Raw genomic sequence first — 25,233 nt, 5'->3', positions numbered from 1 at the left:
AGTATAAGCGGAGCCAAGTTTTACTAAGATGAAGAGTACATTACATCTCCCTTTTTACAGACTAATTTACTTTTGTACAAAGGTACTTTCTGTTGCATTTTAAGATGCAGATTCCTTAAAGGCAAGGGATGCTTCATTTTGGTCTGAATGAAAAGAAAAAGATGATTAAATGTTTACTGTGTACCAAACACTATGCTAAGTGATGGGGATAAGAAGATTTTAAAAAGACAATCTATGCTCTCAAGGAACTTGTATCATAACAAAAGAAGATAACACAAATAGGGGAGAGGTGACCAAGGAAGGGACTTTTGTTTTTGAAAGAAGAAGGGGTACCGTGACTGGTGGTGAGGAAGGTAGTGAGCTGGCCTAGGAAGAGGGATGGATGGAATGTGAAGCATCAATCAATCAATAAACATTTTTGAAGCACCTACCATATGCTAGGCACAGTGCTAAGAGCCAGAGATACATGAGGAGACAAAAAAAACAGTCCATACCCTCAAGGAACTGACAATTTCAGGGAATCCCATGGAAACTTGGCTCTGTATCCCCACATAATAGGCACTACTTGTTTCATTGAATTTTGTTCATATCAGGAGAGATATATATGTTTATTTAATTTGCTAAATATAAAAAGCATAGTTTTTTTTAGGGACTCCTAAATCATCATTCTGACATTTATGTTTGGAAGAGAACACACCTTTTCCCACCCAAGCAAATTGAGATAGTGCTTAATTTTCTTACAAAAAATGTATTAGCAGCTGCAAAAAGACTGAAGAAAATTTGAGATCTCCAGAGGGTCTTAATTTCCTTATGTATTTTTTTTTTTTTTTGCAGTGGAACGGTGCTTGCGTTATTGCCTCCACTCTCTCTGTTTATTCAAGATTAGAGCAGGGCATATTTCTCCATCCTTGACTTTTATTAGAGCACTTTTGCACAATGACCACCATGATGACTTTTCCCCTCATCCTAGCTGCAGCTTTGAGAGTATGATGTTCTTACTCCATTACCTAGCTAAGGAACAGCAAAATGGATAGCTGTCCAGAGGCCAGATCTTTGCTCTCCTCTCTCTTTTTTTTTTTTTTTTTATTTAGCTTTTAACATTCATTTTCACAAAATTTTGGGTTACAAATTTTTCCCCTTTTCTCCCCTCCCCCCCCAAACGCCAAGCATTCTAATTGCCCCTATGACCAATCTGCTCTCTCTTCTATCATCCCTCTCTGCCCTTGTCTCTGTCTTCTCTTTTGTCCTGTAGGGCCAGATAGCTTTCTATACCCCTTTACCTGTATTTCTTATTTCCTAGTGGTAAGAACATTACAGTTGATCCTAACACTTTGAGTTCCAACTTCTTTAGCTCCCTCCCTCTCCACCCCTTCCCTTTGGAAGGCAAGCAATTCAATATAGGCCAAATCTGTGTAGTTTTGCAAATGACTTCCATAATAGTTGTGTTGTATAGGACTAACTATATTTCCCTCCATCCTATCCTGTCCCCCATTACTTCTATTCTCTTTTGATCCTATCCCTCCCCATGAGTGTTGACCTCAAATTGCACTCTCCTCCCCATGCCCTCCCTTCTATCATCCCCCCCCACTCTGCTTATCCCCTTATCCTCCACTTTCCTGTATTGTAAGATAGGTTTTCATACCAAAATGAGTAGGCATTTTATTCTTTCCTTTAGTGGAATGTGATGAGAGTAGACTTCATGTTTTTCTCTCACCTCCCCTCTTTATCCCTCCACTAATGAGTCTTTTGCTTGCCTCTTTTATGAGAGATAATTTGCCCCATTCAATTCTCCCTTTCTCCTCCCAATATCTTTCTCTCTCACTGCTTGATTTCATTTTTTTTTTAAGATATGATCCCATCCTCTTCAATTCACTCTGTGCACTCTGTCTCTATGTGTGTGTGCGTGTGTGCATGTGTGTGTGTGTAATCCCACCCAGTACCCAGATACTGAAATGTTTCAAGAGTTACAAATATTGTCTTTCCATGTAGGAATGTAAACAGTTCAGCTTTAGTAAGTCCCTTATGACTTCTCTTTGCTGTTCACCTTTTCATGGTTCTCTTCATTCTTGTGTTTGGAAGTCAAATTTTCTTTTCAGCTCTGGTCTTTTCATCAAGAATGCTTGAAAATCCTCTATTTCATTGAAAGACCAATTTTTCCCCTGAAGTATTATACTCAGTTTTGCTGGGTAGGTGATTCTTGGTTTTAGTCCTAGTTCCTTTGACTTCTGGAATATCCTATTCCATGCCCTTCGATCCCTTAATGTAGAAGCTGCTAGATCTTGTGTTATCCTGATTGTATTTCCACAATACTTGAATTGTTTCTTTCTAGCTGCTTGCAATATTTTCTCTTTCACCTGGGAGTTCTGGAATTTGGCCACAATGTTCCTAGGAGTTTCTCTTTTTGGATCTCTTTCAGGCGGTGTTCTGTGGATTCCTTGAATATTTATTTTGCCCTCTGGTTCTAGAATCTCAGGGCAGTTTTCCTTGATAATTTCATGAAAGATGATGTCTAGGCTCTTTTTCTGATCATGGCTTTCAGGTAGGCCCATAATTTTTAAATTGTCTCTCCTGGCTCTATTTTCCAGGTCAGTTGTTTTTCCAATGAGATATTTCACATTATCTTCCATTTTTTCATTCTTTTGGTTTTGTTTTGTGATTTCTTGGTTTCTCATAAAGTCCTTAGCCTCCATCTGTTCCATTCTAATTTTGAAAGAACTATTTTCTTCAGTGAGCTTTTGAATCTCCTTTTCCATTTGGCTAATTCTGCTTTTGAAAGCATTCTTCTCCTCATTGGCTTTTTGAACCTCTTTTGCCAATTGAGTTAGGCTAGTTTTCAAGGTGTTATTTTCTTCAACATTTTTTTGGGTCTCCTGTAGCAGGGAGCTGATCTGCTGTTCATGCTTTGACTTCATGTCTCTCATTTCTCTTCCCAGCTTTTCCTCCACCTCTCTAACTTGATTTTCAAAATTCTTTTTGAGCTCTTCCATGGCCTGTGCCCATTGAGTGGGCTGGGACACAGAAGCCTTGATTTCTGTGTCTTTGCCTGATGGTAAGCATTGTTCTTCCTCATCAGAAAGGAAGGGAGGAAATGCCTGTTCACCAAGAAAGTAACCTTCTATAGTCTTATTTCTTTTCCCTTTTCTGGGCATTTTCCCAGCCAGTGACTTGACCTCTGAATATTTTCCTCACACCCACCTCACCTCCTGATCCTCCCAGCCAGTGTTTGGGGTCTGAGATTCAAATGCTGCTTCCAGCCTCAGGGCTTTGGGCGGGGGCAGGGCTGCTATTCAGTGTGAGATTAAATTCAGATGCTCAGGTGAGGGCAGGGCTGCCTCTCAGGCTCAGTTCCCTCAGGGAGTTTATGCACAGACCTTCAACAATGGATCCAGGCTCCTGCCTGCTTGGGGAGCCCTGGTCTGCCGCTGCCCCTCAGCTTCTGTCTCCCGAGGGGGCCCGAGCCATGGGGGCACCCCACTCCCCCCTCGACCCGCCAAAGGGACTCTCTCACAGACCCCCGTCACCTGTGGGTGGAGGTACTTGTGCGGCCGCTGGAGATCCCGTCCCTGAAGCCCGCTCGGATCTGTTCCTCTCGGTGCCGCGGCCACGGCAGGGCTGTACTCAGCTCCCAGTCCCGGCGCCCAGTCCGCAGCACGAAGGACCTTTTACGAGAGGTTTGCAGGTCTCTCCGGAACAGAAATCTCCCTCGCTCCAATGTTCTGTGGCCTCTGGGTGCAGAATTCGCCGTGAGTTACTTCTTTGTAGTTGTTCTATGGGTTGTGGGTTCGGAGCTATGTGTATGTGCGTCTTTCTACTACGCCATCTTGGCTCCGCCCCTCTCCTCTCTTTTTTTAAACTAGTATAGTTTTCTTGTCAGTCAAGTCACTACAAAGATAACTTCTTTCTGTGTGGGGAATCTTCTAGAATTCAGGTCCTTCCAGCACAAAGGGTCAATCAAACTGGTTATCTCATTTTTTTTTACAAGTGCTTCTAACCTATATAAAAGAAACAAGGGAACAGACAATTCTTAATTGTTCTTTGCAACCTTGGAACCATTGGGAAATAGAACCAAGGGGATCTTGACTTTAATTCAACGACCTCCCATGTACTTTCTATTTTGAAAAAGACATGAGTATCCAAATTCTTTGATGATGAGTCCTTTGCTTGGGACTGAATTAATGAGGATCTTGGGATTTAGATTTGGGTTTGGAAGATAACTCAGGGACCATCTGGTCTAGTGGCTCCCAGTCTTCTTGAATATGAGGTCTCCTTTTTAACATTAAAAAAATCTCACAGACCACTTCTCCATTTTTACTCTTCATTGATTGAGAAAATACATAATGGCAGAAATTTACAGTGTATGATGATTTTAGATGAATTTGTGTTTTATTCATGTCACCAGCATATACATGCATTGAAAAATACCAATAAATCTATGCCTGTGACATTTTTTATTCTATTTACAGGTGGCATGTTTAATTATTTACATTACTGAGTCAACTAATGAGATTAGTGCCTTGGCAATAATCCCTCAATTGAAAGGGCTCTGTAGTCTATACATGGAGAATGCCTGAGTTCATTGATTCAATCCCCTCCATTTACAGGTGAGGAAACTGAGACCCAGAGAGGTTAAGTAATTATTTTCAAGGTCAAAGTAGCAGAGGTTAGAAATCAGGTCCTCTGAGTAGTAATCTAGTGTTCTTTAAAAAATAAAAGTTGTATTGATGATTCTTTTCCATCACTGTCACTTTCCAGTGACACACCTCGCCTTCTCTGCTCCTCAACACCACCCTCCTTTGTAACAAACAAGTATGGCTTAGTCAAACATGCTTATACATCAGCCACATCTTGTAGTGTATTCCTTGTTTCCCTATCATAAGCCACCGTTTCTGTACAAGAGTAGGGAGTTAGGTTTCACCATGAGGTCTCTGGAACCAAGCTTCATTATTCTATCATTCAGAGTTCCCATGTCTTTTGGTATTGTTTTCTTTTTATTATTGTGGTCACCGTATAAACTTTTCTCTTGGTTCTGCTTACTTCCCTTTTCATGATTATACGGGTCTTCCTGGGTTTCTCTGAGTTCTTCAGATTCATCAAAATTCCTTGTTTTGGCTCTTATGATGACCTCTGTCCCTAGTTTGTTTAAGAATTCTTCCTCCAGGGGCATCTAAGGTTGCACAGTGGATAGCACCAGATCTGGAGTGAGGAAAACTCATCTTCCTGAGTTCAAATGTGGCCTGAGACACTTCCTAATTGTGTGACCCAAATATGGTCTCAGATACTTCCTAGCTGTGTGACCCTGGGCAAATCACTTAACCCAGTTTGCTTCAGTTTCATCATCTGTAAAATGAGTGTGGAAAGAAAATGGCAAACCACTCAAGTACCTTTGCCAAGAAAACCCCACAAGGGGTCACAAAGAGTGGGACGCAACAGAAAAGGACTGAATAACATGCTTTAGGAGTATCTATTTGGCAGCTGTGTGGAGAATGGATTGAAGACAGGAAAGACTTGAATATTTCTTTAATTATTTGTCTTCTATTTCTGTAAAGAGTATTTGGCAGTTGTTTTTGTATGAGGCCTTAGTTAATTCCTAGATAGTTTAGACATTTTATAAAAATTATATTTCTCTTTCCTAGGTAGAAAAAAAAGCTTTTGTTAGTAGTATATAGAAAGGCTGGTAATATGTGTGGGCATGTAAATTCTATTTGCTAGCAAAATGAGGAGTAAAGGATGTTCTGTAATCAGTTTGACAAGATTTCATTTAAAATTTTTGAATTGATACCCATTAATGATATTGGTTTATAGTTCTTCTGTGTTTTATTCCTTTGGTATTAGGACTATATCTCATTAAAGAGCCTGGTGTGGTACTTTCTTTTTCAGTATTTCAGAAAAGTTTACATAATATTGGTATAATTATTGTTTAAAAGTTTGATAGAATTCTGGGGTGTCATTTCATCAGGACCAGAGTTTTTTCATTTGGCAGCTCTTTTATGAGTAGTTCTATTTCTTTTTCTGAGATTGGATTATTTAAGATCTCTATCTGATATTCTGTTAGTTTGGGTATTTTATATGTTTTTTTAAGGTTTTCCTTTGTTTCCTTTGTATTCTTACTACTGGTTAAGTCCTTAATAGAATTTTTGTACTTTCTCATCCCCTGCAACAGATGTTAACGTAAAGCTACAATATCTCCACCATTGTCACTTATAGTTATATTAATCCTAAGGCAACATGAACAAATCTCACAGAATAACTTCTAAAAAAATTACCTTTAGGTACATGATAAAACTAACACCTTCTCTCCAAGAAGGTTTTCTGACTCATCTTTCCATTTGCTATAACTTCCTCATGTCTTCTCATCTCATTTATAGTGACCATGTCAATATTGACATAGTTCAGTTTCCCTAGCAACTGGCCTAGGTGGTTTCCAGATTTTTAGCCTCCTTGTGGCTTCATATCAGTTAAATTTCTCTATGACATTTTAGTCTGTGATACTGTCTTTGAGCTCTTTGGGAATTGAGTAAGGAGTACAAAGAATTAAAGAACGTTTATAATTGGTCTCCAAACTGTGTGGTGCTTAGTATCATCTGGCCCCTGTTGTTACCATTTTTCTACCTTCACTGCAGAAATAGAAGATGACTGCTTAAAATTGAGTGTGTTTGTATTTTTCTTTATTGGATGGACTCTTATATAACCCCAAATTACTTCACTTGGTGACCCACCTACTGGTGATGAGCCTCTATCAACTTGGCTAGGCTGGTCCTCAGGCATTAAGCACCATCCTTTATGAGACCCCTACTTGAAATCTTTCCAAATGGGTAGAAACTACCATAATTTGCACTCCGTTAGTATAGCATTTGGAAATCCATAGTTCTTTCCACCTCATGAAGAGGCATCAGAATAGGACTTTTGTGTATTCTTAAGGAGCTCCTGAGCTTGTCTTTTTGAGTTACCTTATTTCCCAAAAATACTGAACCTAGCGTATACAAGAGGTACCAATACATGTCAAGGACAAAGTTCCCCTCACCCCAGCTGACATAATGTGTTGTTTGTACCCTCAGTGGCTAGACTCCCTGTGTGTCCTTGGAAGTCAAACAGGCACCAGTCAATCTTCACTAGACTGAGAAATGGCTTGTGCATCTAGATGACCAGATGCTCCTATCTTCATGGTCTAGCAGTTCCCAAGGGAAAAAGAAAATGGCTTCTATTATTACCTTGCTCCTCCTCCTGGGAAGGATTTGGTCCTTCTTCTCCTCCCATGTCATTCCCATTTAGGAGGAGATATCTGTTTCCTCCTCCTCCCTTTGTTGTACTGTCATAAATGTACAAGCTTCTGTTTCAATGGCGAATTCTTGGCACTTACATAGGGTTCCACATGCATGCCCATTTCTCTTAGAATAAATCCAGTTCCAATGCATGTCTCATGGACCTGAGATATCATTTTTGGTTAACCATATATACGTAATATTTTTGTAATTTCATAATTTTAATGACATTTTGTTTTTCTCTTAAATTGTTTCTCTTACAGTAATGATAGGATATACTAATTCATCCATATTCTTTCATCTGAGACCTTTTGTGATAACATGGTGCATTATGAGTTGAGGGCAGGAAATAATATTGTATAATGAGTTTGAGCAACTAGGTGGCATAGTGGATAGAGGACCAGACCTGAAGTCAGAAAGACCCATCTTCCTGAATTCAAATCCAGCCTCAGGCACTTACTAGCAGTGTGACCCTGGGGAAACCATTTAACCCTGTTTGCCTCAGTTTCCTCATCTGCAAAATGAGTTGGAAAAGGAAATAGGAAACCACTCCAGTGTCTTTGCCAAGAATACCTTAAATGGGCCATAAAGAGTCAGACAATACTGAAACAACTGAACGAGAACAAAATGACCACAGTACTTACAAAGCAAGAGCCCTGAATTCTACTCGTGTTCCTCTCAGACCTTTGCTATAACTAGCTGTGTGACCTTGGGCAAGTCCCTTAACCTCTTCTAGGCTTTATTTAGTTGCTTATCTCTAAATCAGGGCTAATACTTTCCCTACCTAAAATCAGATTATTTATTGAAGCATTTTCCAGCTCTAAGATTTGTAACTAATAAGAAAAACTTAAATTAATATAGTGTTTTAAAGTTTAAAGAAGTGCATTTTTTTCATTTAATTTTATCCTCGAACAACACCATGAAATAAGTGTAACACATAGTATTATTCCCATTTCACTAATGAGAAATTTGAAGAGGAGAGAGATGATGGAACTTGCTGGTCATGTAGCTGAGCACATGGCAGAATCAGGACTTGAACCTCAAATTATAGATTCACAGAGTGTGGAGGGATCTCCAAAAAGCCTTTGCCTGAAGACTAATAGGAGGAACCCACTGCCTGTTGAGGTCACCCATTCTACTGTTGAACAGTTCTCATCATTAGGAAGAGTTATCTCACATCTAGTCTGAATCGGCCTCTTGGCGGCTTGTACCCATCACATTCTACTTCTGTGCTTTTGGACCAGAGAACAAGGCTGATCATTTAATCACATGGCAGTCCTTTGAATGCTGAAAGACTATTTGCTTTCTAAGTCTTCTTGTGCCCAGGCTAAAACCTTCCCTGATCCCCATCAACTGATCCATTGGTGGAATGATCTCAAGACCGTTTACCATCCTGGTGCTCCCTCTTAGATGCTCGCCAGTTTGTCATTGTCCTCCCTAAAATGTTTTACCCAAAACTAACCATGATATTCCAGCTGAAGTCTGACCAAGGTAGAGTGCAATGATACTTGCTTTCCTTCTCTTGGAAGCTATGACTTTTCAGTGAAACTAACTGGACCACATAGGCAAGAAATCTCATGTCTTTGGTCCAGCAGCACAGTACTCTAGCCAAGGGAACTAATAGGCCCCTAGACTATGGAGTAATGCTAGTTATTTATCTTCATAGGTGCTCTCCTAGTCAAAATGACATTATCAACTACTAAAAACATTCTGAAATAATTAAAGGTGAAAAAGGGCAAACGCAATACTATAGGACAGCAGAGGTTAGAATCTATGCCCTGAAGTAGTAAGATGGATTGGATATATACTGATATGGAATAACCATTATATATTTTACATACAGCAAAATGTGTAATAATTATAATCTACATTTCCTAGAGCAGAGGTCCTTAGCCTTTTTTGTGCCTTGGATCCCCTTGACAGTCTAGTGAAGCCTGTTTTCAGACTTTGCTTCAGAATGCTGAAACAAGTGCGTAAAATAAAGTACATAAGATTATAAAGAAAAATCATTTATCTTAAATACAGTCACCAAGATATTAAAAATACAACTTCACAAATTCCCTATCCACCCATAAAACTCCTTGGTAGGGAGAAAGTCCATGCACCCCTAGTGAAGAAAGCCTGTGTGTTCGTCTTTTGTTTCTGAAGAAGACCATGCCCTCAGAGACTTGATGACATGACTTGCACTTGACTTTGTTTTTGAGTGAGGGAGGGCTGTGCAGGTCACCAGCCTCACTTCTCCTCCAGAGTCATCTGAATCCAGTCACCAGATATTCATTAGGATGACCGGAGATGACCCAGGATGAGGCAATTGGGGTTAAGTGACTTGCCCAAGGTCACACAGCTAGTGGGTGTCAAGTGTCTGAGGTGGGATTTGAACTCAGGTCCTCCTGACTGCTGCACTGGTGCTCTATCTACTGCACCAACTAGCTGCCCACAGTGAAGAAAGCCTATTCTAGAGATGAAAGGGTCTAAAGTTTGTGATCATTGAAGGTCTTTGAAACAAAATGGAAGGAATGGCTCCTGGAATAAAACTAACTGATCATGATGAAAGTATATCAAATGACATATACTAGAATTTCACTAAAAACTGCAGCCATAAGACGTATAGTTTTCGTGTAATACTTATCACAAATATTTTGTCTTTCACTTTGAAAAGCTTCCTTTAGTGCTGTTTATTTGGGTTCCTTGAGCAATAAAAAGTGTGTCCTTTGCCATACAGGACAATTTAAGTGATGAATGAGTTGATAAATGTGATCTGGCTCTGAATCAGTTGCTCTTTGAATATTTACCTTTCAAAGAAGAGTGGATTTTTATTGACCCAACAGGCAGTGACAGGCTAGAAAATGAAGGTCTAAATCAATACATGGGTTTCCTACCAATTTGTTAATGGGGAAAAGGAGCAAGGAGACGCGGATCTCATGAGTACACAACAGCCCTTTCCTTGTTGTTACTATTTGCTGGTGTTGCTATAGGGGCAGCTAGGTGGTACAATGGATGGAGTGCCAGGCCTGGAGTCAGGAAGACTCATTTTCTTGAGTTCACATTCAGTCTCAGACACTTGCTATCTGTGTGAAGTTGGCAAGTCACTTAATCCTGATTACCTCTAAAAAAAAAAATCTAATCCTCTTTCCTAACCTCCTCTCAATTCTAGTACCTTCTTCTGTTAATTATTTTCTGCTTATACTGTATGTAATTCCTCTGTACATATGTGTTTGCTCCCCCTCATTAGATTGTGAGTTCCTTGAGAACAGGAATTTCTTGTACTTTTTTGTATCCTCTTAGTACAAAATCTGGTACACAGTAGGCACTTAATAAATGTTCACTGAATGAGTGAAAAAAAATGTCTCTTCTCCCAAGCTCTTGTGCCCATGCCCATGCCCCACCCCCTTCCCACGCGTTGGTGAATCATCATTTTCTTAAGCAAATGCTCTAGGTTTAAATCCTGAGGGCTTCAAGGGTTATAGAGGTTTGCATCAAGACTTACCCAAATCCTACCAATACCTCTATGAACTTAATTATACCGTGGGGAAGATCAAGAACCCTGATATCTGGCCCCTCTTCTGTTCATGTGTATGGGGATCAACTCTATGACCTTGAACAAAAGGCACCTACAACAGAACAGAAAAGGATATCGGCAGGTGAAGAGCTAGAGAGTTGACAGGTGTTGCTTGGTTGCTTTTTTACGGTGGAGGAAATGAGTGACTCCACCCTTCCTCTGCTAAACTGGCAACAAGCAGCTGGCTGTACGTGTCTCAGTTTCTTCCTTAGTAAAAGGAGAGGTTTGTACTGGGGATGTCAAATCAGGGCAGATATAGAACCAGAAAGGTCCTCACAGGTCAAATCCATGCCCATCCCATTTTAGGGATGCGGAAACAGATCCAGAAAGATTGTGACTTGCTGAAGGTCATATAGGTAGGAAGAAATGGAACCAGAATTTTAATCCATAGCACTTTCTACCACCTCTATCCTCCATCCTTTTGTCCAAAGGAATATGAACTCTAGGCTCTGAGAGGTAAGATTTTACTTTATCTTGCCTCAAACTAGGTCTTCATGTCATTTCCTGGACAATACTGAACCATGCCACCCATACCCTGGTCATCCTACCCATTTCCTCAAGTATTAGATCCTAGACTCTGCCCCTGGGACTCAGATGGGTGAACTTTTACCATATCTTTCCTGGAACCAGTTGCCATATCATTTCCTCCCTGTTTCCAAACCCTGCCCCATCTCTTTTCTAGTTCCTCTTTATATATATTTTGTCTTCCCCCTCCTTAAGGGCAAAGAGTGTCTTTTTTGCTTGTACTTGTGTCTCCAGCAGTACCTGGCACACAGTAAGCACTTAATAAATCTTTTTGTCATTCATTCATATGTAATCTGATTATTGAGTCTTTATAAAAAGAAACAAAGATCCTAACGCAATGAATCATTATGTTATGGAATCACTTTAGGTTTTCAAATAGTAAAGACTATTATCAGTGGAGCTCAACCCTTGACAGGTCCTACGCTACCAGAAAGGCCTCCATTATGTGCCAGATAGTCTGTTTCCCTAAGATCAATGTAGGTAGTCAACCAACCAATCAACCAACATTTATTAAGCTCTTACTCTATGCTCAGCACTGTTCTAAGCACTAGGCAAACAAGCATTTAAGGAGTTTCCATTCTAAGTAGGGACACGCACACACACACACACACACACACACACACACACACACACTCTCTCTCACATGGTAGTGTTGAGTGGAAGCGGAGAGAGGAACAGGGTAGTAGCAGCTGCTGAGGAAAAAACTTGAGGATCAGACCAAGAGACTGAGTCTTTTTCATACTACAGCAAGCTGCTTTGTAGTTGGCCCTACACATGTGGGCCCTTCATCACAGGAAACATTTTCTCATAGTTTTCCAAATGTTTTACGTATAGGTTTTTGTGAAGTGACTTGAAAACAATCTCACCATTTTTCTTCGATACTTCCACAGTATTGGATATAGAGTAAGCTTTAATTAAAACATATTGAATTGAATTTTATTATCAACATCAAAAAGGTCCTAACTGAATATCATGCTATTATACTGTAGGAATTGATTCAGACAGCCAGACTTTCTGCCCTGTAAAAGTTTATTATCCAAAACTAACTGGACTGTACCTGGTTCTGATAGGAGAACTTGTGTATAATAAATTATAAGACAGAAAAGAGCTCAAGATTTGCTCAGGTTATTTTTTCTGTACTCAACAAACATTCATTAAAGGCCTGTTACGTGCAGAGCTCTGTGTTAGGTACTTGGGGAGATAAAAAGAACAATGTTGGGCTACAGGGAATTTGATTGTCAAGATAATAACAGTCATTTTACTTCTGTCCTCTCACAAATGAGGTTACCACCACAAAAACAAAAAATAGCTCAAAGGTAATTGAAAATGGGCAGTTTTCAGCCTCCTTTCAGTGCTGACGCATTCTATCATTCCTAAAAAAAATTTTAGCTAAATGCATCTGTGTGGTGATTAATACATGCATGGTACAGGAATAATATATACTTCAGATGAGAAAATAATTCATAAATATTTTATTTCTGTGCTTATCTTCATAATAACCTCATTTCTGGTAGGATTTTTTTTCTAGTTTAGCTGAGATTTTAAAGACTTAGGCTATCAAAGAAACTTTGTCACTTATTTTATGGATTACCATTTGTTTAAAGGGCATTGTGTGTGTGTGTGTGTGTGTGTGTGCGCGCGCGTGCACAACTGCCTCACGGTAAAATTTTTTATTAAAATTAGGGCCCTGTATTATTGAGGGGGCTGATATTTCCCTTCCTTGTTATCAGTTGTTGGAATTTAAATTATGCTCATAATGATAAGAATTTGGTGGCCTGACTTAATGTCTGGTTCTCTAACAATGTGCTGATGAACACACGTTTACATTTGGAATTAAACATATCCTTCATTATTAGTTTCATTCAAGGATGATTCAGTTATTAAGGAATTGTTTGGGGAAATTGTTATTGTTATAGACCTTCACTCGATAGCTACATAGTATTGTTTATTAGTATAAATTTTGTGTCAGAGTTCCCTCCTAACATGGATAAAAATCCTGGGTGCATTTTGCATCACTTGGCTAGCTCATTGTCCCCCCCCAAGGGGAACATAGGAACTTCAGTATCTGCAGTCTCTGAAAGGTACCTACCAGCTACCCTTAAAAGGTCCTTAAGCTAGCAAGACATCGAAACATAGAACCATTTTATTTACACAGTAAAGAACACAGAAGACACATGGAATCCAGCTGAGAGAGAGACAGAGTGAGAGTGACAGAGACAGAGACAGAAACAGAGAAAGCCAAGGTTTTCTCCTCCACCTCATTCTGCATCTCACTGCCCTTTCACCATCACCCCTCCTCTTATTGGTGTTGGACGGTTTTTCTTCTCTGTTCCTTTACTGACGTTGCTGCCGTCAGTGCTTCGTCACTGCTATTCAGATTTCTCCCAGCAACGTTGTTTATTGCCTTCTCTCCTCCTCCCAGATTTTGGGTGTCTGGATCGTGAAGCTGTTACAGTCCATGCTCCGCTGACATGGTAGCATTATAGTTCTTTACCAACTCTTAGACATTAAGTGCCTTTGGACATTTTGGGGTATTTTACATGCAGGTTCTGCTGTCCCCCCCTCCTGACACAGGGTGACAAGTGCCTGTCAGAATACCTTCTCAAATAGACCTAATTTCCATATAGACTCAATTTATGCAGCCTCTTACCCCAGGCAACCCTCCCCACTGATTCTGAGGAATTTGGAGAGGCATTCCCTCTTTCTGTCCATTTGTCTTTTCCTTCTCTTGTCTCCCTCTAGGACAGCTGGTCCAGGTAATGTGAATTACCCTAGGCTCTTTAATATAGATAGATCTTTAAAATGAAGAAGGAAAGAGCAGAGCTGGCCCAACATAGGCTCCCTTGACTTAAAGAGAGAGGGACAATCTTCTTGCTACATCTTGCGTGTAGTATTAGTGCATAAAATAACATCCAAATTTCAGGAGATCATGATTCACTAGGTATTTAATGATAGAATCATGGTCAATTAGGTGTTCAGTGGACATCCTTTGGAGATGATAACAGTAATACCTTATGTTTTATAAAATATTTGACCATACAGGCATTACATTTTCCTTTTTTGGTTCAAGAATGACTGTTTATGGGGGCACATGTGGCCAAATAAACCATCATATGACCAGCTGGCCCTTTCTCTCTAGTTAAAAGTATAATCTGGCCTTTCAGTTACTGCTTACATTGGATGGGTCTCTCCCTGTCTGTGGCTTTCACTCTGTCCTTGTCAGCCTGATACTTTTGCTTAAACCAAAGGAATTACACATGCCCCTTTAGTTTAAACCAGTGCCTGATCTCCACTGTTGTCATTTACCCAATGCTATCTTATTTCAAGTTACACATAGGTATAATCTAGAAAGGTTTCACCTGTCCTCTGCTCACTTTTGATTGACACACTTTATATGATCTTTAGTGTCTTGGGCTCATCCAGTCTCAGCCAAGACAGCTGAGATCCAAGGAGCAGAATTTTGATTTTCTGCTTTTGACTGGCCTCCAGACCATTATGGTTAGTGACTTTGGCTAGCATCCTTACTGTTTTAGGATGGTTAGGTACGTTTTAAGGATAGCAAGAGACCATATGACCAATGGCCATCAAAGGCTTAAGATTCATCATATAAGTGAATCTTTTATTTTTCTAAAGAGTTACCACAGCACTGGCCCTGGAGTCAGAAGGACAAGAGTTCAAATCCAGCCTTAGACATTTGACACTTACTAGTTATGTGACCCTAGACAAGTCACTTGACCCTGATTGCCTCAAATAATTAATGAGAGAGAGAAAGAGAGAGAGAGAGAGAGAGAGAGAGAGAGAGAGAGAGAGAGAGAGAGAGAGAGAGAGGAAGGAAGGAAGGAAGGAAGGAAGGAAGGAAGGAAGGAAGGAAGAGTTCCTCCACATTTCCCTGCCTCATGGTATCTGGAAAAAAGCTGTTACATAAGTGGAGAAAGTCCTGGATTTAGAGCCAAAGACCAAGCGTTTGAATCCTGATTTTTCCACACACAACCCAGGTTACCTTGGCCAAGTAATCTGATTTCTCTAGGCCTCATTTTCCTCACCTTTGAGAAGGATGGCATTAGGTCATAGATTTAGAACTGAAAGGTACTTTACAGGCCATCTAATGCAGCCTCCTCATATGATTACTGAGCTAGGGTTCAGAAGGCTAATGTGATTTGTCCAGCTACTAAAGGTCAGGGATGGGATTTGAGTCTAGGTCCAACTCACTGTCCACAAATCCATGCTGCCTCTAAGCTGATCTCTAAATTCAGATTTGTGAGCCTATGATCCTAGTGTGAAACCTAACTATGTTTTTACATAGTCAATGTGAAATGGAGAACAGAAGTCAAAAGGAAACATTTTTGCCTAAAACATACAGGCTGAATAGGCTTGCATTTGCCCCAGTTTCCTTTGTGTGAGTAAACATGACTTTAGTTAGAACTTGGTAGGAGATGTTTGGGGTTGGAGGTTTAGCTGTGCATTGGTCTGTGTAGGGAGCTCCCAGTGTGGAATCCCTCCTTAAAGCACTTTGGCAACTTCTCTGCATCTCAAGATCTTAGGGAGCTGCCCAGGGCACAGTTACCTGGTTAGTATGCGGCAGTGGCTATGCTTGAACCACCCAGGTCTTCCTGATTCCAAGGCTAGCCCCCTGTCCACTATTCCATGGTACCTCTTGCTGGAGGAATTATAAAAATCATTTTTAAAATCATAAAAATTCCAGAGTCTCGTGATCTTCTCATTCTTAGCCTCATGTTTTCTCATTGGGATGCAACTAAGTTCAGAAAAATTCTACCTTGGGGTATTTTTAATGAGTCATCCTGCTATGACTTGACTCCAGATCATTTTTCTTTTCTATTTCCATATCACTGCTTTTGGTTTTGATGACCTCTTTGTTATGTAATTTTTTAAAGGGCAGCATAAAGGGAAATTGAAGCACTTTTTTGAGTAGCAGTAATAGCTGCACATTTGTATCACATTTACTGTGTACCAGATACTGTGCAAAATGTTTTACAAATATTATCTCATCTGATTCTTATGACAACACTGGAAAGTTGTCACCTCCATTTTGCAAACAAGGAAACTGAGGCAAACACTGGTTAAGTGACTTGCCCAGAGTCACTTCATACACAGAGTGTATGAAGCTGAATTTAAACTTAGGTCTTCCTGACTCCAGGTCCAGTGCACTATCCACTGCACCACCTGGCTGCCCCTTTAAGGAATATTACATGAAAATTCAGTATCCTATTAAAGGATACTTTGGCATCTTTACCTTAAAAATCACCATTGCAGGAATTTCCAAATACTTAATAAGGCGTGTTTTGTTTTTTTTTTCCTTTTTCTTCTTCCTACCACTCCAGCCTCAGTTTTATGACCCAGTGGAGCCGGCAGATTTTGAAGGACTTCTAATGACACAGTTGAACAGCCTTGATGCAGAACTCATCCAAGAGCTTGGCGACTTCACAGAGGATGACCTGGAGGTCGTCTTTACGCCAAAAGAATGCCGGACTGTGCAGGCTTCTCTGCCAGAGGAAGGGTAAGTCCTTTCCTTGCCCCTCGTTACTGCGTATAGAGGTTCCTTGAGGCGCTGTAGGAGCTAAGTCTGACGTGCTTCTCTTTTTAAGTTCATGAAATGACCCAGGGCCAATAAGACATAGATGACATATGTCAAGATGTAGCTTGATCATATGGGTTTAGAATTGTAAAAGTGATCATTTAAAGATAATATGTGAAGAAAAGGACCCAATACAGAGATAAGGGATATGAAGGAAATTATCATTTATACAACACCTACTATGGGCCAAGCACAGCGCTAAGCACTTTTTACAAATGCTATCTCCTTTGATCCTCACAACAACCCTGTGAGGTGAGGGCTTTTATTATTACCCATTTAACAGCTGAAGAAACTGAGGCAGGCAGAGGTTAAGTGATCTGTCCAGGGTCATGCAACTAGTAAGTGTCTAAGGCTGGATTTGAACTCAGGCTTTCCTCTATCTACTCTACCACCTAGCTGCCTGTAGGAAGGAAGGAAGGAAGGAAGGAAGGAAGGAAGGAAGGAAGGAAGGAAGGAAGGAAGGAAGGAAAGAAGGAAGGAAGGAAGGAAGGAAGGAAAGAAGTAAGGAAGGAAGGAAGAAGGAAAGAAATAAAGAGAAGGGGAAGAAAAGAAGAAGGATACATGGAAGGAAAGACAAAATCACCTACTAAATGTGTCACTTTAGAAATAGAATCTTTGTTTGGCTTTCATCTTTTAATAAAAAAATTTTTTTAGAAGAAAGGAAGAGAGAAAAAGAGAGAGAAAGAAGAAAAAAGAGCGAATAAGTATTAAATTGTGCCCTCTGGGGCCCAGCCAGGCAAGTCTGATCCCTCATCTATTCTGATCAATGATAAAGCTAACGAACTATAAACAAAAGCACCTGAAAATGGTGCAGTTACAATAATAGTAATAATTCCCTGTATTTTTTCTAACTCTTATTTTTATAAAGCTGTAAAACTTTTTACATATTTACATATTTTGTCTAACAATCTCAAGTGAGGTAGATTATTTCCATTTTATAGTCGAGAAACAAAAATAGAAACCTGAGAAACGAGTTAAGTGATCAAGCCACACGGCACTTTAGGGCAGAGAGCCAGGACTAGAACACGGGTCCTTGGACTCCAGGTCATCACAGAGCGTCTCCTGAGCTCTGTTTGCATGTTACCCACTGCCTTTCAGACATCTCAGAGTAGCTGTAAGTGCCTGAAACTCGACATGTCCAGAACAGAAACTCAGGATCTTTTCTCCCAGCCTCTTCTCCTCCCAACTCTCCCCTTACTACGGAGGACATCACCATGCTCACAGTTTTCCAGATCTGCCACATTGGTCATCCTTGGCTCCTCGCACTCAATCACCCCACACGACCTGTCTGTTGCCAAGTTTTGTTTCCACCTTTCCAGTGTCTCTCCTCTATGTCTCCTCTCCACTTAAACAGCCATCACCCCTATTCAGGTCTTCATCACATTATGCTTAGACTGTTGTAATATTCTTCTAATGACTTCAAGATTCTCCTCATTTCAGTACTTCTACTCAGCGGCCAAAGTGACTTTTCTGAAGTGTAGGTCTGTTCACACCCACTCCCCTACTCAAAACCTCCAGTGGCTCCCCAGGATCAAATATAAAATTCTCTATTTTAACCTGGACCCTTCCTACCTTTATAATTTTACAATTTACCCCCTTATTCAGGGTAGCTAGGTGGTGCAGCGGATAGAGCTGAGACTTGGAGTTGGAAAGACCCAAGTTCAAATTCAAACTCAGAAACTCATTAGCTGTGTGATCCTGGGCAAATCACTAAACCTTGTTTGCCTCAGTTTCCTCATTTGTAAAATGAGCTAGAGAAGGAAATGGCAAATCGCTTCATTATCTTTGCTAAGAGAACTCCAAAAAGAGGTCACAAAGAGTTGGACATGACTGAAAAATGATTAAACAGCAGTTTTATTCAGTATCCTGTCGCTTGCATAGAATACTGTCCCTTGTTTTCCTGACTTCTTTTACGACTTTCAGATGGAAGTTCCACCTTCTTCAGAAAACCTTTCCCAATCCCTTCCGGTTGCTAGTACTTTCCTTTCTGGGCTATTTTCCACTTAATGTAGTTTGTTATATACCTAATTATTTACATCTAGTAACTGTCTGATAATATATGCAGTATTCTTCATCCATAGCCCCTCACCTCTATTCCGAAAGGAAGAAACAGTGTTTGATGATCTGTCCCCTGAGCCTAAGATAGTTGTTACAATTAATCAGAGTTCAACTGCCTTTGAGGGTTGTTTTTCATCACATTATTAAAGTCATTGTGCATATTTTTCACTTGGCTTTGCTTAGTTCATAATTCTTGTAGGTCTTCTCCTTCTCTGAATTCCTCATGCTGGTCATTCCCTTTGGCACAGTAATATTGCATTATATTCCCATACCACAATTTGTTCAGTAGCTCCTCAATTAGACTTCCCATTTGGTTTCCAATTTTTTGATCCCGCAAGAAGTTCTGCTATGAATATTTTGGTATACATGGGCCTTTTCTTCCTGTCAAATAATGGAATTGGTGGGTGAAATGGTATGAACATTTGAGTGACTTTTCTCACAAAATTCCAAATTATTTTATGGGATGGTTGGACTCATTCATAGCTCCACCAACAGTATATTACTTGGTCTGCCTTTCTGCAGCCCCTCCCACATCAACTCTCCCATCTTTTATCATCTGTGCTGATTTGGAGTGTTTGAGATGAACTCTCAAGAGTTCTTTTAATTTTCATTTCTTTGATTGTTAGTGATTTATGATTAGTGACTTATTTATATGGTTATTGATTGTTTGCAAGTCTTTTAAAATTTATTTAAATCAATTTTAAATTTAAATAATTTATTAAAATTATAAATGTTATTTATAAAATAAATTTTAAATTTAGATAATTTATTAAAATTATAAATTTTATTCATAAAATAAATTTTAAATTTAGATAATTTATTAAAATTATGAATTTTATTTATAAAATAAATCTTAAATTTAAGTAATTTATTAAAATTATAAATTTTACTTATAAAATAATTTTTAAATTTAAATTAAATTATTTAAAATTATTAAATTTATTTCAATGTAAATAAATATTAAATTTATTCATTTCCTTTCTGTTGTGATTTAGTCATTTCCATTGTGTCCTACTCTTTGTGACCCCTTGTGGGATTTTCTTGGCAAAGATACTGGAATGGTTTGCCATCCTCCTCCAGCTCTCTCTACAGGGTTAAGTGACTTGCCCAGAGTCACACAGCTAAGAAGTTTTGAATTCAAGAAGATGAGTCAGTCTCCCTGACTACAAGCGCAGCACTCTAACCACTGTTCCACCTAACTGCCCCTTTAATCACATGGAAATGGATCTTAAATATTGTATATCCTGAAGGTTTTAGAGCAGTTTTAAGTATCAAAAACTTCAAAAATGCAAATGCCACAAACTTACAAAAACAGTTTGAAAGCTTAATTATTTTAATTTTTCATATTCATTTCATTCTCTGAATTTGAATAATAAATTTAAATTTTTAATTCTCATGAAATGGGTTTCCCCCAACCCCCACCCTGTCATCGATGCATCGTTGCTGTTTAGTCATTTTTCAGTCATATTCAACTCTTCATGACTCCATTTGGGGTTTTCTTGGTAGAGACATTGGAGTGGTTTGCCATTTTCTTCTCCAGCTTATTTTACTGATGAGGAAACAGGCAAAGAGGGTTAGGTGACTTGTCCAGGGTCATACAGCTAGTAAGTGTGAGACTGGATTTCAACTCAGGAAGGATGCTTCCTGACCCCAGACCCAACACTCTATCACTGTGCCACCTACTGCATGAATGGTGCATGCACCAGTTTCTGAATGACACTTCGTCAGAGTTGCTTGACCACTTCAGTCACTTAATGTATCTCCATTATATATTTTTTTTTTGGTGGGGTTACATCAAAACTGTCCTGTATGTATTAAAACCTTATTCTTTAGATAATCTTAAGGCCAGGATTACATGTGAAATCCTTTCAGTTCCTGAGCAGCAACTGATGAAAGTTTTTACAAAGTTCAAAAATGAACTAGAATAATGGAGAACCCAAGATGGTGGTTATGTTGAATTTTAATAAGAAATCTATCAATAATAATTAACTTTTCAAACGTTGTTTTTGAAAGTTGATAGCACTTACATCTCTGAAGTTATTAAAACTTAAAGCTGAACTAAAACTTTTGGAACACCCAGTTCTCACGTTGCTTCTTTATGTATCATGTTATCCTACTTTGATTTGGTGCAGCCTACATTTTACCAGTGAAATAAAGGCTCTTATCTTCTTCATATCAGAGGAAGGTGTATTTCAACTTTCCCACTCCTCTCACCTCCCACCAAAAACACTCAGATTTGAGATTGAGAAACACAACTTCTTACCTAATATTGATAGAATCCGAATACTTGCCCCGGATTTTACTCAATTACGTCTTGATAGGGTTGGCAGATACTTAGTATCGTTATTTGTTCCGTCATCTTTTTCTCTCCGTTATCAAAATTGTCATTCACACTAATGGGTTTAATTTGTAGTAAACTTGATCTAATTTTGTGTTTTAAGTATCTTATTAGAGACAACATTGAGTAGCACCCTAGGCAACTAAACTTGTTCAGTAACTATGTTTAAATTAGCTTCAATGTATAAAATATGGTGACAGTTAAATCCCTCCCTCCCAGTCCCCATTAGGGTTCTTTGTCCATTCATACTCCTTTACTTTTTCGTCATATGATAGTGATTAGTGTGCATCTATTCTTATAGTTTTGTTTTTAAAAAAGGTTCCTTTATTTCCTAAAGGTCTTGCCAAAGTACTTTCACTCCTCATATTTGCTGGTCTTAATCTTTCGTCAAAGAATTCCGTTACCTTATTGTCCCATAATTTACGTAGCTTTTGCTCCATTGTTGGACACTTAGGTTGTTTCCAGCATTTCGGTTTGGGTTTGTTTTTCTGATTATACACGATGCTGCCTTGAAAATCTTTGAACCCAGAGTTCCCTTTTCAGTTGTTTCAGAAAACCCTCCCAGACTGTATTCTAAACAATGGAATTTTGGGGTCAAAGAGTTTGATTTAAAAAAAAAAAAAGATCTTATACTGCCAGATTGCTTGACATACTTTTTTTTTTTTGACATATTTCTTTAGATATTCTCTGTTCTATTTTGGAAATTTCCTGAGGAGCAGCCAGATTGTGGTCCACAGCATCTGCTTTACCCCATTGTCAATCCGTTTATTGAGCTATGAATTTAATGTGGGTGGTTGCTATTATTTTCACCCATGGTAGGGAATCATTTACTTTTTTATTTCTTTTGGATAAAGGTTTATAGTTAATTTTCCTCAAAAGGAATTAATGGGATGAAAAGCATGCTTGAAAATGTCTTCAAATTAATTCAGATGCTGTTTATATAGCACAGGATATTTTATGAAATTTTAGAGAGGCAATTCATTTTTTTTAGTATCAGTGTTTGGAACATCATATTAGCTATCCCCCTGAATTTATAACTATCACCCTTTCTGATAATTTTTTTAAAAGTGCCCTACTTTTCAGTCCCTGCCAAACAATCTGCTGTGTGAAAATGCCCCACTGCACCTTGTGTTTAGGGCTATTTTTTCTCCAATCACGCTCCTATTATTAGATATTTTGTTACAAGGAAAATTAATGACTTTAATTACCAAAGGTGTCAGAACCCTGAAGTATTTGGAGTATGTTTCTCATGATAAGTCCTTAAGCAGTTCTGTCATGACCAACCAAATTTAATAGTCTCCAAACAAATGAAATGCTTGCCAGCTCCTTAAAGAATGAGATGATTATATTTCTTCGCAACTTTTTAAAGAAAGCAAAACTTGTATATCCTAACAAGTGTTGGTACAGTTTAAAAGGTTTCCAACTCAGTCATTACCAAAAAAAAAAGGGGGGGGTTATTATGGCTTAATTTTTTTCATAATTGGTCACAGTTTCTTTCCTCTGTCTTGCACCAGAATGTCTACAGGAATGAGTATAGTTAGTATAGGCATTACCATTAATGGCATTCCCCAAAGAATGTAGTAAGTTTGTTATCTCATTAAGTTTCCTTCTGCATTCCCTCCAAAATGGTCCACATCTGGTGAAATGAATTTGGGGGAAAACTCTGAGTTGGGTGACATTGTGTTTGTGGAATCATCTTATCCTCAGGCCTTGCAACATTTCTTCCAAGTAATGACATGCTTTAATTTCATTTTCCATTTCCTCAGGGTTGAACTGGATCCTCATGTCAGGGACTGTGTTCAGACATATATTCGGGAGTGGCTAATCGTGAACAGAAAGTAAGTTGCATCTTTATGTACGAAGGGTAGAGTCTGTGTTTTGTTTTATTTTGAAGAATTTCGACGGGCTCTTCCAAGCTACCACAGTAAAAGCATGAATGGAAAATGAAATTAACCTTTTTTGGCAAATGTGGCTCTTGGTTTCCTTCATATGCTTTTGTTGTTTAAGATGCCTGTTGTCCCAAATTAATAGATAGATACCATTTAAACAACAGTAATGCTTAAATGTTACATTTGGTTTGCAATCTTACAGTCCAGAGATCTTTGTCATCGTAGCAATTCTATTCAATAAGTTAAATATGTACTTTATCCAGAAGACAGTGGGGGAGAGGGGTGGAAAAAACAAATCTTCCTAAACCCATATAAGCTAAAGCACTGGATTTGTATTATAGCTTTTGGTGTAGTGTAAGCAGCGGCACTGTTTTTAGTAAGTGAGAGATGTGTGACTTTTAAGAATGCCAAAAAAAAAAAAAAAGGACCAAGCCTCAGATATCTGCCCATCTTCGATGATACTGTTTCTGGAAAACTAGACCCAAGTTCAAATCCAGCCTTAGACACTTACTAGCTATGTGACTCTAGGCAAGTCACTTCACCCTGTTTGCCTCAGTTTTCTCGTCTGTAAAATGAACTGGAGAAGGAAATGGCAAACCACTCCAGTATCTTTGCCGAGAAAATCCTAAATGGGCTCACAAAGAGTTAACTGAACTTACTGTGGAAAACTTGCATGGTACCCATTAAAATTACTGTTTGAAGCTGGAAATTTAAGATGAATTTAAGGAAATCTAAGTTCAGTGTCAGAAGTTCTTTATTTGCTCCTTCTCAAGGGATATTTTACAAAATTGTAGAAAGGCAATTTATTTTTTTTTAGTATCAGTGTTTGGAACATCATATTATCTATTCCCCTGAATTTATAACTATCATCTTTCTGATAATTAAAAAAAACCAAAGTGCTCTGCTTTTCAGTCACTGCGAAACAATATGTCATGTGAAAATGTCCCATTGTGCCTTGTGTTTTGTCACGCTCCCAATATTAGACCTTTTGTTACAAAGAAAATTAATGACTTTAATTATCAAATGTGTCAGAATCCTGAAGCATTTGAAGGGTATTTCTCATGATAAGGCCTTAAACAGCTTTGACATGACCAGTCAGTAGTCTCCAAAGCTTGCCAACTTTTCAAAGAATGAGATGACTATATTTCTTCACAACTTTGACCCTGATCCTATGACCCTGACTGCTTAAAGAGGAAAAGTAAAAAGGCAAGGTTTTTCTGTTGTCCATCAATTATCATAATCTTTCTTCCTGTTGAGCTCCAAGAATTGGTAGCTTGTCCTTCTCCATAGCCACTCAGAACGTTTTTAAAGACTCTTCCTCTTTCTGGATACCACTGGAGGTCGGGGGAGTCATTGCTTTCCATCACTGATTTTCCCTACCATAGCCACTCTAGAATTTAAATTCTAAAATTAAGAAAAACAGGAAATCATTTATAACCTTGTCACCAGTGACTGGAGCCCTGGTCTGATAGGGCAGAGAGAAGAATCGTGTAGTTGGAAAGAGCACTGACTTTGGGGTTGGAGAATTTGGTTTCATAGCCTGCTTCTGATACTATGTATGTGACTCTGGGCACATCACTTATCTCTCTGGGCCTCAGTTTCCTCAACTATAAAATATAAAATGAAAGAATTGAACTAGATCAATGCTTCTTAAAGTTTTTCCATTAGCAACCCCTTTTCACCCAAGAAATTTTTACACGATCCCAGGTATATAAGTGGATAAAATAGGTATACAAATCAAACATTTACTTATCATTAAATCATAAAGAAATTTATTTTAAAACAATTCTTTAGTATGCATGTAATTTTACCATTTATCAAAGACCTTAAATTTTAGCCAAGGTGTTTCTGAGAGCATTTGTTGGCGTTGCGTGGCATGATAGCATGAGCAGAGCAAAGTGCGCATGTTGTGTGTTCAGAACCAAGGCTACAGGGAAGTTGTGCAATGCAACATGGGAAAACCCTACCAGAAGTGCCTTGGATTTATTATGCATTTGATTTTCAATTAATTT

General features: G+C 38.9%; 1 protein-coding gene across 3 annotated transcripts in view; it reads left to right on the top strand.

Moving 5' to 3' along the window:
• Window positions 1–25,233, top strand: part of DOCK8 (dedicator of cytokinesis 8) — a 315,501-nt gene that overhangs the window by 87,265 nt on the left and 203,003 nt on the right. For all 3 annotated transcript variants that reach the window (XM_072610925.1, XM_072610934.1, XM_072610944.1), the window contains 2 exons: window positions 16,683–16,858; window positions 23,099–23,170. In XM_072610925.1, coding sequence (XP_072467026.1) covers window positions 16,683–16,858; window positions 23,099–23,170 — 248 coding nt within the window. The remainder of the gene's footprint in view (window positions 1–16,682; window positions 16,859–23,098; window positions 23,171–25,233) is intronic.

This window comes from Notamacropus eugenii, chromosome 1 (assembly GCF_028372415.1).
Source record: "Notamacropus eugenii isolate mMacEug1 chromosome 1, mMacEug1.pri_v2, whole genome shotgun sequence".
Classification (NCBI taxonomy): domain Eukaryota; kingdom Metazoa; phylum Chordata; class Mammalia; order Diprotodontia; family Macropodidae; genus Notamacropus; species Notamacropus eugenii.
The sequence above is the reverse complement of the archived record's forward strand: the minus strand, read 5'-3'. Positions and strand labels throughout refer to the sequence as shown.